General features: G+C 34.6%; 1 protein-coding gene across 12 annotated transcripts in view; it reads left to right on the forward strand.

Moving 5' to 3' along the window:
* Positions 1–13,960, forward strand: part of COP1 (COP1 E3 ubiquitin ligase) — a 276,406-nt gene that overhangs the window by 92,299 nt on the left and 170,147 nt on the right. For 10 of the 12 annotated variants that reach the window (XM_033854790.2, XM_019952342.3, XM_073804073.1 and 7 more), the window contains one exon: positions 7,609–7,666. The exons of the other annotated variants lie outside the window; for them this stretch is intronic. In XM_033854790.2, coding sequence (XP_033710681.1) covers positions 7,609–7,666 — 58 coding nt within the window. The remainder of the gene's footprint in view (positions 1–7,608; positions 7,667–13,960) is intronic. 12 annotated transcript variants of the gene reach the window in all.

Consider the following 13,960-nt stretch of genomic DNA (forward strand, 5'->3'; position numbering starts at 1 on the left):
AAGTAAATCCAAAGCTTGTATGATATATAGGTTTTCATAACCTTTTTGGGAAACCTTTGGAGTCAGATGTGTTTCATTATGTGGTGTTATGTCTTGCCCCCATACCCTTCCCTCCGCAATTTAGAAAGGTAACACAGTACATATGCCATATATTACATATACTGGAGGAGGAGTAAAACGCGGTTCCATATAATCAAGCACATTAATATTTCAGCATTGAAGCATGCATATTAGCAGTCAGTGAGATAAACGATATCAAAATCTGTTCAGGTCAGGTTTTCACTTCAAAAAGTTACAAAAAGTGTTTGATTTTCATAGTTTTGGGTTTTAGGAATTGAAGTTTTCTGTAATCTTTTTTGTTGTTGTTTAACATCTTTATCGGAGTATAATTGCTTTAAAATGGTGTGTTAGTTTCTGCTCTATAACAAAGTGAATCAGTTATACATATACATATATCCCCATATCTCTTCCCTCTTGCATCTCCCTCCCTCCACCCTCCCTATCCCACCCCTCTAGGTGGTCACAAAGCACCGAGGTGATCTCCCTGTGCTATGTGGCTGCTTCCCACTAGCTATCAGTTTTACATTTGGTAGTGTATATGTGTCCGTGCCACTCTCTCACTTTGTCCCAGCTTACCCTTCCCCCTCCCCGTGTCATCAAGTCCATTCTCTAGTAGGTCTGCGTCTTTATTCCCATCTTGCCCCTAGGTTCTTCATGACCATTTTTTTTTTCTAGATTCCATATATATGTGTTAGCATACGGTATTTGTTCTTCTCTTTGTGACTTACTTCACTCTGTATGACAGACTCTAGGCCCATCCACCTCACTACAAATAACTCAATCTCGTTTCTTTTTATGGTGGAGTAATATCCCATTGTATATATGTGCCACATCCTTCATCCATTCATCTGTCAGTGGACACTTAGGTTGCTTCCATGTCCTGGCTATTGTAAATAGAGCTGCAGTGAACATTGTGGTATATGATTCTTTTTGAGTTATGGTATTCTCAGGGTATATGCCCAGTAGTAGAATTGCTGGATCGTATGGTAATTCGATTTTTAGTTTTTTAAGGAACCTCCATACTGTTCTCTATAGTGGCTGTATCAATTTACATTCCCGCCAACAGTGCAAGAGGGTTCCCTTTGCTCCACACCCTCTCCAGTATTTATTGTTTGTAGATTTTTTTGATGATGGCCATTCTGACCAGTGTGAGATGATATCTCATTGTAGTTTTGATTTGCATTTCTCTAATGATTAATGATGTTGAGCATTCTTTCATGTGTTTGTTGGCAATCTGTATATCTTCTTTGGAGAAACATCTGTTTACATCTTCTGCCCACTTGTGGATTAGGTTGCTTGCTTTTTTGATATTGAGCTGCATGAGCTGCTTGTAAATTTTGGAGATTAATCCTTTGTCAGTTGCTTCATTTGCAAATACTTTCTCCCATCCTGAGGGTTGTCTTTTCGTCTTGTTATGGTTTGCTGTACAAAACCTTTTAAGTTTCATTAGGTCCCATTTGTTTATTTTTGTTTTTATTTCCATTTCTCTAGGAGGTGGGTCAAAGAGGATCTTGCTGTGATTTATGTCATAGAGTGTTCTGCCTGTGTTTTCCTCTGAGAGTTTGATCGTGTCTGGCCTTACATTTAGGTCTCAATCCATTTTGAGTTTATTTTTGTGTATGGTGTTAGGGAGTGTTCTGATTTCATTCTTTTACATGTAGCTGTCCAGTTTTCCCAGCACCACTTATTGAAGAGGCTGTCTTTTCTCCATTGTATATTCTTGCCTCCTTTATCAAAAATAAGGTGACCATATGTGTGTGGGTTTATCTCTGGGCTTTCTGTCCTCTTCCATTGATCTATATTTCTGTTTTTGTGCCAGTAGCATACTGTCTTGACTACTGTAGCTTTGAAGTATAATCTGAAGTCCGGGAGCCTGATTCCTCCAGCTTCATTTTTCTTTCTCAAGATTGCTTTGGCTATTTGGGGTCTTTTGTGTTTCCATACAAATTGTGAAATTTTTTGTTCTAGTTCTGTGAAAAATGCCAGTGGTAGTTTGATAGGGATTGCATTGAATCTGTAGATTGCTTTGGGTAGTATAGTCATTTTCACAATGTTGATTCTTCCAATCCAAGAACATGGTAATCTCTCCATCTGTTTGTATCATCCTTAATTTCTTTCATCAGTGTCTTATAATTTTCTGCATACAGGTCTTTTGTCTCCTTCAGTAGGTTTATTCCTAGGTATTTTATTCTTTTTGTTGCAGTGGTAAATGGGAGTGTTTTCTTGATTTTCACTTTCAGATTTTTCATCATTAGTGTATAGGAATGCAAGACATTTCTGTGCATTAATTATTTTATCCTGCTACTTTACCAGATTCATTGATTAGCTCTGGTAGTTTTCTAGTAACATCTTTAGGATTCTCTATGTATAGTGTCATGTCATCTGCAAACAGTGACATCTTACTTCTTCTTTTCCAATTTGGATTCCTTTTATCTTTTTTTGTTCTCTGATTGCTGTGGCTAAAACTTCCAAAACTATGTTGAATGAGAGTGGTGAGAGTGGGCAGCCTTGTCTTGTTCCTGGTCTTAGTGGAAATGGTTTCAGTTTTTCACCATTGAGGACGATGTTGGCTGTGGGTTTGTCATATATGACCTTTATTATGTTGAGGTAAGTTCCCTCTATGCCTACTTTCTGGAGGGTTTATCATAAATGGGTGTTGAATTTTGTTGAAAGTTTTCTCTGCATCTGAGATGATCATATGGTTTTATGTAAGTTTTTTGAGCCATATATATATATATATATATATATATGTTTAATTTTATTATTTATTTATTATTATTTTAAGAAATATTTATTTAGTTATTTATTTGTCTGCTTCGGATCTCAGTTGCAGGATCTTCGTTAGGGCATGCGGGATTTTAAGTTGTGACATGCAGGTTCTTAGTTGCGGCATTCGGGATCTAGTTCCCTGACCAGGGATCGAACCTGGGTCCCCTGCATTGGGAGCGTGGAGTCTTAACCACTGGACCCCCAGGGAAGTCCCAAGCCCAGTATTTTTAAAAGCAAACTGTATATTGCTGAAAAGGCCATTTTAATCACTGATGTTTATTTGTATAAAATCTTTTGTATGGAATTTGTTGTACTATCTTGTTGAAATTCTTACAAATACCACAATATGAGTAGTAGTACTGTCTATTCTAATGAGTCCGAGACACTGTAGAAGAAAAGATTTCACCTTAATTTTCAATTGAATTTTGCATCAAAATTTTCTCTTAGCTTCTTATTCATTTATAGATATAGCTTATATGTGAAACTGAGTTAACAGTCTTTTAAAAATTATTTATTTAAACATATTTTTTATTTCTTTTTTTTTTTAATTGAAGGATAGTTGATTTGTAGTGTTGTGTTAGTTTCAGGTGTACTGCAAAGTGATTCAGTTTTATATATATATATGTATACACACATGCGCACATATATACACATAATACACACATATACGTATATACACAAATACACACATAAATACGTATATATACACATAAATACATATACATATATATTCTTTTTCAGATTCTTTTCCCTTATAGGTCATTACAAAATAGTATAGTTCCCTGTGCTGTACAGTAGGTCCTTCTTGATTATCTATTTTATATATAGGGGTGTGTATTTTTTAATCCCAAACTCCTAATTTATCCGTCCCCCCCATTTCCCCTTTGGTACCATAAATTTGTTTTCTATGTCTGTGAGTCTGTTTCTGTTTTGTATATAAGTTCATTTGTAAAAGTCTATCTTTTAATTACAAAGTATATCTTTGCTTTTGGAAGCAAATAATTTAACTGACAGTAAGTAGTTTTGTGACATCTACTTGCATAACTGTGAATTTCCCTTGTAACATGGATTAACAGCTGTATAGTTTTCATATGTTTTTAGCTGAGCTCCTCATTGTCACCAGCAAGAACATTAAGAATTTTTTTATCATCTTATTTTCCCCATCATGAATAAAGAGTATTATTCCTAACTCAGTTTTAGTTACTATCTTGAAATTTTCTTCTTGCCCTTGCCATTTTTTGGTGGCTTTATTTGTGTAACTTATTTGAAATAATTTGAAGTTATTTATTTGACATTTATTTGAAATAATTGATGACTCTCATATTTATAGGTTGCCATTTTTTTCACTTTTCTCCTTAAATTATGTCTATGAAGTGGGTTGGGCTAATCCAGGATTTCCTCACTCTTCAGTTGTAGAATGTGATGTGCCTAAGGAGCATAGCATGGTGGTTCAGTGTAGACTCTAGAACCTGACTCCATGGCTTTGAATCCTAACTCTGCTATTGACTAACTTAGTTAACTTGGGCCAAATGTATAATCTGTCAGTGACTGAGTTTCCTCACTTGAGAAATGGGAATGATAATAGTGTCTACCTGAGTTATGAAGTTTAAATTACTTAGCTCAGTGCCTACAGCATGGTAAATGCTCAATAAATGATAGCTGTTAATACTGCTGTTGTCATTACCATCTGTGGATTGTGGCTAACTCAGAGATAAGCAGTAGAATAGCACCAGAATCAAGAGAACCCAGCCCAGGCAGTGCTTTCTAATATTCTCTTCTAATCATGTTACTTTATACACACATAGAAACACACACACACACACACACACACACACACACACATTTTAAAAAGCAGAATTAAAGGGATTTATTTTTTCAGATTGCTTCTGTTGTGGTTGTATATGCAATAATAAATTTCCTTAGTGAATAAGATTAAGATCTGAAATAAAATAAATTTCAAACTCTGCAGTTATTATTAATAAAATACTATTTAAAACCTGTAATTTCAATACCTTCAACAATCTGATGAGTACTATTTTTAAACATGTATTTGAAATGCAATGTTATCTCACTATATACACTGATATATCAATATCATCGTTCCAGCCTGCAGTCAAAGAAGTCTGAATTATAACACCATAAAATAATCATATCTAGAAATAGTTCTGTTCTATCAACCTCTAAATGTGCAACTTCATAATTTTATTAATATTTATACAGATAATAGGGAATTGGGTTTCATTAGTGGAAGGAACACAGATTTTTTTTTTAACATCTTTATTGGAGTATAATTGCTTTAATGTTGTGTTAGTTTCTGCTGTATAACAAAGTGAATCAGCCATATGCATACATATATCTCCATATACCCTCCCTCTTGCGTCTCCCTCCCACCTGCCCTATCCCACCCCTCTACGTGGTCACAAAGCACCCAGCTGATCTCCCTGTGCTATGCAGCTGTTTCCCACTTGCTATCTGTTTTACATTTGGTAGTGTATATATGTCAATGTTACTCTCTCACTTTGACCCAGCTTACCCTTCCCCCTCCTCATGTCCTCAAGTCCATTCTCTATGTTTGCATCTTTATTCCTGTCCTGCCCCTAGGTTCATTAGAACCTTTTTTTTTGTTTTTTAGATTCCATATATATGTGTTAGCATACGGTATTTGTTTTTCTCTTTCTGACTTACTTCATTCTGTATGACAGACTCTAGGTCCATCCACCTCACTACAAATAACTCAGTTTCATTTCTTGAGTAATATTGTATATATTGCCACATCTTTGCCACATTGCCACATCTATTGCCACATTGTATATATGTGCCACATCTTCTTTATCCATTCATCTGTCGATGGACACTTAGGTTGCTTCCATATCCTGGCTATTGTAAATAGTGCTGCAGTGAACATTGTGGTACACGTCTCTTTTTGAATTATGGTTTTCTCAGGGTATATGCCCAGTAGTGGGATTGCTGGGTCTTATGGTAGTTCTATTTTTAGTTTTTTAAGAAACCTCCATACTGTTCTCCATAGTGGCTGTATCAATTTACATTTCTACCAACAGTGCAAGAGGGTTCCCTTTTCTCCAGATCCTCTCCAGCCTTTATTGTTTCTAGATTTTTTGATGATGGCCATTCTGACCGAGGAACACAGATTTTTGAATGCATGACATTTCTTCATTTTTAGCCCTGTTAGTCCCTGGTTAGAGTATACTGAAAATAGCGTGTGATCCTGTCATACCAGTTCATGACTCTGTGCAAGGAAAGTGAGCATTGGTTACATTTCATCAAAAGAAATTCATTACAAGATTGTGTTAATTCTTTAATTTGTAGTATAAGTGCTTTGAAGGGTCTTTCTTACATAAGTCTTACTATAGGAATGGTTAAGATCACTGAATATCTATTATTATGTATTGCTTTATAAAAAAAGACTACTGTGAAGACAGTTGCATCTCACTTATTACATTTTTGAAAGCATAAGTTTGTATGTTATTGATGAATTTTATTCATAGAGGGTAAAATTTATTGAACATCTACCGTTTTTTGGCATTGTACTGAGAAATTAACCCACTTAACTAAATCTTATACCTCTCTGAAGTATCTTACTCATTTAGCAGATGGAGAAGCTAGCAGCCAAATAAGATCAATAACTTGCCCAGAGTCATTTAGCTGCTAACAAGTGAAATTCAAACCCACTCTGTACTCTTAAGAGTGCCTCTCATATTATAACCTTTGTGATTATTTGAGTACTAAAGTGAATAATGATTTTGTATATTTATGTAAAGAGACACACTGAAATTAGTATACTTAATTGCTTAAATTTCATTAGGGTAGACAAAAATATAAACATTTCTATAGTAGAAATAGGGAAGAATTTTTAAAAATGTAAAAAACTGTTGATCTATCATGGTTGATGTAGAAGTTATATCATTTTCAGGTGTTAATAGTCTTCATAAGCTAATTTATTTAAAGAAGGGAGGGAGTTAAGAGTGACGTGATAAGATAGATATGGTAAGATGGAACTCTTAGAAAGAAAAGCTAGTCGGGACTTCTAGAGGTTTTTCTAGAGTTAGGTAGGAAAATGCACAGAGAATATATATAATCAAATAGAAAGAACCAATGGAGAAAGTAGATTCTGTTCCACTAGGGCAGAGGTAATTAGAATATAGATTTTGGGTTATGAAAGAAAGATTATTGGTATTTTACCATTTCTTCCATTCCTTTGATAGTTTTCTTTCACGTGAGGTGATTATCATAACATTTTGGAGCTTGAAGGGACTCTAGATATAGCTAGAGATAGCTAGTCTCCACTCATCTTACTTTTCAGTTAAGGAAACAGTTATTATAAGGTATTTGTCCAAGGGCACTAGCTCTAGTGTCATAACAGGATCTGTTAACCATAGCTTTTGATTGCATGCTTGTGCTCTTTTCCCAATATTCTAAGTCCTCTTTTCCTTAGAGTTCAAACATATTAACCTATCTGAAAATGAAATTGTAGGAAATACTTCTGTATATACACCTATCTTATGATTATTCCCTACTGACATTCTTTCAAGGTGGGTATATTTAAGGTGGTGGGATGAAGGGGTAAGTTGTTTAAATATTTACTAATTTTTTTGTTTATGGGATATGTATTTATTTGATGTCTAATTAAATTATTGGTAATAAATATTTGCTTAGAAATTAGAAATATTGGATTTATATATGATATATTTTAGATTTACTTTTTCTGTTGCTAAGAGAATGTAAAAACTGAAATCACATTTTTCTTTCTTCATTTTGCAGTAGTATTATTGATTCCACAGAATACAGCCAACCTCCAGGTTTCAGTGGCAGTTCTCAGGTAAATGATACATCTAACAGTACGTTACAGTGGTACCATAAATATAATCACCTGAGTTGTAAAATCACAGATGAGTTTACTGGAATGTCCTGTCATAAAGACAGCTGTTTTGAATGCTGTGGCATTGATTAGGACTTGAATAGCTCTGATACATAATCAGATATATATTTGCTCATCACTGAGTTTAAATTTTTTTTTAATATACTGGTAACATCAGACCTTGAGAGGAAGGAAATACTATAAGAGGAAATTATGAGTAATCAGGGCATTGTTTCTCTCAGATAAGAAAGTTGTAATTTATTGATGAATTACCCATTATTATGTTGAAACATGTAGCTTTTCTGTGGAAAGTAAACTACAGGCTTGAGTAAAATAGACTCTGGCTTCTCCTTTTCTTTAATTAATTGTATGATTATTTTGATTTTTACTGTCTTCATCTCTGACTTGGGGATGTTGATATTTGTCAAATATAGTTTTGAGGCCAGACTTTTTTTTTTTTTAAACTTTTCACATTGAAATAACTTCAGACTTAGAAGTTACAAGAATGGTAAAAAATAATTCCTTTATATTCTGTATGCAGATTATCCAGATGTTAACATTTGATCACATTTGCTTTATCATTCTCATTCTGTCTCTCTTTTATATATACACACATAAAATTTTTTCTTTGGATGTTTGAGCAGGGTTCAGACATAATGTTCCTTTATCTCTAAATACCCCAGTGTATATTTCCTTAAAAACAAGGATATTGTGCTATGTAATCACAGTATAACTTTAAAATTCAAGAAGTTAGTGTTGATATGGTGCTATTATCTAATCCCTATATCTTACTCAGATTTTACAAATTGTCCTTCCACTATCCTTTATAATATCCTGTTTTCCTTAAAAGGAAAAAAAACATAAGGCATTCAAATGAGGCATGTTCATTTGTATATTCATTTTATGTAATAGTGCAGTTATTTTTATCAAAGTGGAAAGAAAATTCTTTCGGATCATACAGCTTTTATTTGTGTTTTTCTTTCCCCACTACTTAAATAACTGCCTCTATTACTTTTATGGTTAGTTTGTATAACTACTCTGTATATCCTGTGTTATCTTCAACTGCATGCTTGGATTTGGCCTGTTGTTTTTTTATAGTAAGTTTATAGATTGGTTTGTATCTGTTTCTGAACAGCCATGAAAACACCAGATCTAGGTGGTTTTTTTTTTTCCTTTTTTTTCGGTACACGGGCCTCTCACTGTTGTGGCCTCTCCCGTTGCGGAGCACAGGCTCCGGATGCGCAGGCTCAGCGGCCATCGCTCACGGGCCCAGCTGCTCCGCGGCATGTGGGATCTTCCCGGACTGGGGCACGAACCCGTGTCCCCTGCATCGGCAGGCGGACTCTCAACCACTGCGCCACCAGGGAAGCCCTAGGTGTTTTTTTAATAAGACAATGGGATATATCAGGAGAAATTTTTAAGAATTAAATTGAAAAAAAAGAAAAGAAAAAAAAGAATTAAATTGAAACATCCTTAAGAACTTGAACAGGAAAAGCAGTCTCTGAATCTGGAAACAAGCTTGGCATTCACAGCTGGGCCTTGATGTTCTCCTTTTAAACATAATCTCACAGAACATCAACATCAGACATAGTCACTCTGGGACGGTGATGAAATGAAGCAAAAACCGAGATCACTTCATAAATTTATTAAGCACATACAAAAAGAAGTCACTGTGTAAGCCACATAAAATACCAAACACACTTCCATCATGGCTAATATGAGCAGTTGCTGTTTCTTTACTAATTACAACTTTAGTCTCACTGTAGTTTTCTGTTTGTCTAGGTAAGATATATTAAGGTACTCAATCACAGAATTATCCCCACTTCTTGATAGTGTCCAATCTAGAGCAAAGCCTTACTTCCTTGAACCCTCCCCCAAATCACTTAACATGGGCCTATATCCTATAAGTAGTTTGTAACATCCTCTTACCTTAACCTGTAGTGTGCTGTATTCTTTGTTGCAATGAGCAATAATAAAATTTGTTCAACTACAGGTGTGTTCCTATTGGTCTTTGGCTGCAGGGCTTTGACAAAGTCTACATAGAGGAACAGAGAAGATTTTCTACTATTGCCATTTATAGAACATTGATTTGGAATTTCTAGCAAATTCCATAAGCTAGAAATAATAGAAATTGAATAGAAAAAAAAAGCAATCAGAATAGTTGTTTTTTTTTAAATTTTTACTGTTTGCATATAATAAAGGAGACTTCTGGTTTGAGATTGTACACTAAGCCAATGTAATCCCTCCAACCTCCACCCACTAGAAATCCCATTGACATATTGCTATTCTCACACTGAAAACTTAAAAAGAATTTGTAAAGATAAAAAGAATACTTAGGAAGTCCACCTAACATATGAGTCACTGTATGCAGAGTAAAAGTGTGCTTTTGGATGAAGTAGTCTGGGTCTCTCAGGAGACTACAACCTTATTATCTGCTGTAGGACAGGGAAGTTGCTGAGGAGGAAAACCTACTAGTGCTTATGGGACAGAACTAATATGACATATTGTGCCGAAATCCTTAGGCTTCATTTCTAGGTATACTCTTTAGAAGAGACAGACTTAAAACAGATTGACACAGAAAGACTTGAAAACAAAGGAGTAGTTGAGGATAAGCCTGGCAAATATAAGAATGGTAAGGAATACAACAAAAACAAACAAACAACAAAAAAGGAAAGAAGAGTAGACCAAAGTAGAACTCAAGGAAAAAATCATAGAAGACAGATACAGGTTTTCACATAATGAAAGGTATAATCCCACAAAATAGTAATTTGTGTGACATAATCTAAAGCATTGGTATTTATATAAAGCAAAACCTATTAGAAATTTTCAAAAATTGATTAAAAGTTAAACATGGTAAGAGATTTTAAGGTATAGTCATCCTTCAGTATCCATGGGGGATTGGTTCCAGGAACCCCTGCAGGTACCAAAATCCAAGGTTGCTCAAATCCTTGGATAAATTGGTGTATATTTGCATATAACCTGGGTATCACATCCGCCTATATACTTTGTCATCTCTGGATTACTTGTAATAACTAATATAATGTAAATGCTATATAAAAAGTTTTAAATACAATGTGAATACTGTGTAAATAGTTGCCAGTGCAGCTGCAAATTCGTTTTGCTTTTTGGAACTTCCTGGAATTTCTTCTTCTTTTTTGGGGGGAGGGTGGCGTGTGGATTTTTTTTGTCTGCATTTGATTGAATTTGTAGATGCAGAACGTGCGGATATGGAGGGCCTACTGTATAATTCAAGAAGTAATTGAAGTAGAAACAAAAGTATTTAGGTAACATTTATTTTGCATTTACTATTTATGGACATTGCTCAATGTACTTTACATGTATTAACTACTTTAATTCTTAGAATTTCCCTATGAGATAAGTACTATTACTATTATTTTCTGTTTTATTGAGGAGGAAACTAGGGCAAAGAGAAGTTGAGGAGGTTGCCCAAGGTAATATAGCAGAGATTTTAACTCAGGCATTATGGCTTCAGGGCAGGTTCTTTTAAATATTAATTTATTCAACCAAAAGTTTTTTTGAATACCTCCTATTTACCAGACACTATTATAGGCTCTGGTTATTGAACAAAAACAAAACAGACAAAAATTTATGTTGTAGCCAAACTTACAGTCTAGTTGGAGTGATACTAATAGTAATAAGAATAGATTACCTTTGAACAAAGAGGAGGTGAGGGAGCAAGCTATGTGAATATCTCCGAGAAGATCTAGGCTGAGTGAAAATAAGTACATGAGCCTTAAGGTACAAGAATGCCAGACACAGTCCAGAAGTCCAGTATGACTGGAGAGGAATGAGGAAGGAGGAGAAAAATAGAAATGAGGTAAGAACCATGACAGAGGCCACTTTGGTGCATGATTTTCTTATGTCATTATAAAGACATGGGATTTTTTCTTTGTTTGAGATGAGTCAAACTTGGTTTAATAGGTACTTGTCTCACTTTATACTTTGCATCAAGGGATATACATTATTTATAGTAATCTTAGAGCATTTAGAAAACTGGATTGATTCTGAAACAATAAATTGTACCATCTACATTCTCTGAATCAGAAGCTCAAATAAATAACTACTTAGACAATCTGGAAGAGAGAAAACTAAATACTTCTCTTAATACCTTTGTGTCAAAGAGTATACAGACGTTGCTACAAAACAATTCAGAAAATAATGCTAGTGAAAATATTATATATCAAAATTTATGAAATTTTGGTCAGAATTTTCCTAAAAATTGTATCATTAAATGAATTCATTTTTAGATGCAAATAAAAATAAATGAACTAGGCATTGAACTCAAGACACTGGGAAAAACTTAAGGCGGCAAATGTAGAGAGAAATAAAAAAGATCCTGTATGTTACAATATATAATTGAAATTGGCTATTATAATATTGAGTAGATTAAAATAACTTAGTGCTGATGCATATTAGTAAAAATAGCAGTCTTAATAAAATGTATAAATTTCAAGGAAAATAAAAAATATTAAAATAGGTTAAAGCAATTGTTAAACATTTTGAATAGACCAATAACCATAACTTAATGTGATTCCAGTTAAAAATCCTCAATATTTTTTAAAGGTCAGTAGAGAGTGTGACCAATTGACTTTAATGGTTATTTATAGAATGAATGCTGCGGAGGTATAATAATTACAAGGGCATTTACCCATTAAGTTATTATAATGTATTCTAAGACTGCTGTAACAAAACGGGCACAATAAAAAATGTAAAATCTAACAGGAAGGTAATGAAGAGTTTACCCTATGGTGAAGGTGGATATGCAGATCAGTGGTGAAAGGGAAGACTTTTTTCTTGAATTTTAGTTTATTTTTTTATAGAGCAGGTTCTCACTAGTTATCCATTTTATCCATTATACATGTTAGTGTATATATGTCAATTGCAATCTCCCACTTCATCCCACCACCACCACCCACGCACCCCCACTGGCACGTTCCCACCTTGGTATCCATACGTTTGTTCTCCTCATCTGTGTATCTGTTTCTGCCCTGCAAACCAGTTCATCTGTACCATTTTTCTAGTTTCCACTAATATGCATTAATATATGATTTTTTTTCTCCTTCTGACTTACTTCACTCTGTATGACAGTCTCTAGATCCATCCACATCTCAACAAATGACCCAATTTCGTTCCTTTTTATGGCTGAGTAATATTCCATTGTATATATATACTACATCTTCTTTATCCATTTGTCTGTCAATGGGCATTTAGGTTGCTTCCATGTCCTGGCTGTTGTAAATAGTGCTGCAATGAACATTGGGATGCATGTGTCTTTTTGAATTCTGGTTTTCTCTGGATGTATGCCCAGTAGTGGGATTGCTGGATCATATGGTAATTCTATTTTTAGTTTTCTAAGGAACCTCCGTACTGCTCTCCATAGTGGTTCTATCAGTTTACATCCCACCTTGCAACAGTGCAAGAGGGTTCCCTTTTCTCCACACCCTCTCCAGCATTTGTTGTTTGTGCATTTTCTGATGATGCTCATTCTAACTGGTGTGAGGTGATACCTCATTGTAGTTTTGATTTGCATTTCTCTAACAATTAGTGATGTTGAGCAGCTTTTCATGTGCTTCTTGGCCATCTGTATGTCTTCTTTGGAGAAATGTCTATTTTGGTCTTCTGCCCATTTTTGGATTGGGTTGTTTGTTTTTTTAATATTGAGCTGCATGAGCTGTTTATATATTTTGGAGATTAATCCTTTGTTGATTCATTTGCAAATATTTTCTCCCATTCTGAGGGTTGTCTTTGCATCTTGTTTATAGTTTGCTTTGCAAAAGCTTGTAAGTTTCATTAGGTCCCATTTATTTAATTTTGTTTTTATTTCCATTACTCTAAGAGGTGGATCAAAAAAGATCTTTCTGTGATTTATGTCGGAGTGTTCTTCCTATGTTTTCCTCTAAGAGTTTTATAGTGTCTGGTCTTACATTTAGGTCTCTAATCCATTTTGAGTTTATTTTTGTGCATGGTGTTAGGGAGTGTTCTAATTTCATTCTATTCCATGTAGCTGTCCAGTTTTCCCAGCACCACTTTTTGAAGAGACTGTCTTTTCTCCATTGTATATCCTTGCCTCGTTTGTCATGGATTAGGTGACCATAGGTGCATGGGTTTATCTCTGGGCTTTCTATCCTGTTCTATTGATCTATATTTCTGAGTTTGTGCCAATACCGTATTGTCTTGATTACTGTAGCTTTGTAGTATAGTCTGAAGTCAGCGAGTCTGATTCCTCTAGCTCCG

The sequence above is a fragment of the Tursiops truncatus genome, chromosome 1, assembly GCF_011762595.2.
Source record: "Tursiops truncatus isolate mTurTru1 chromosome 1, mTurTru1.mat.Y, whole genome shotgun sequence".
Classification (NCBI taxonomy): domain Eukaryota; kingdom Metazoa; phylum Chordata; class Mammalia; order Artiodactyla; family Delphinidae; genus Tursiops; species Tursiops truncatus.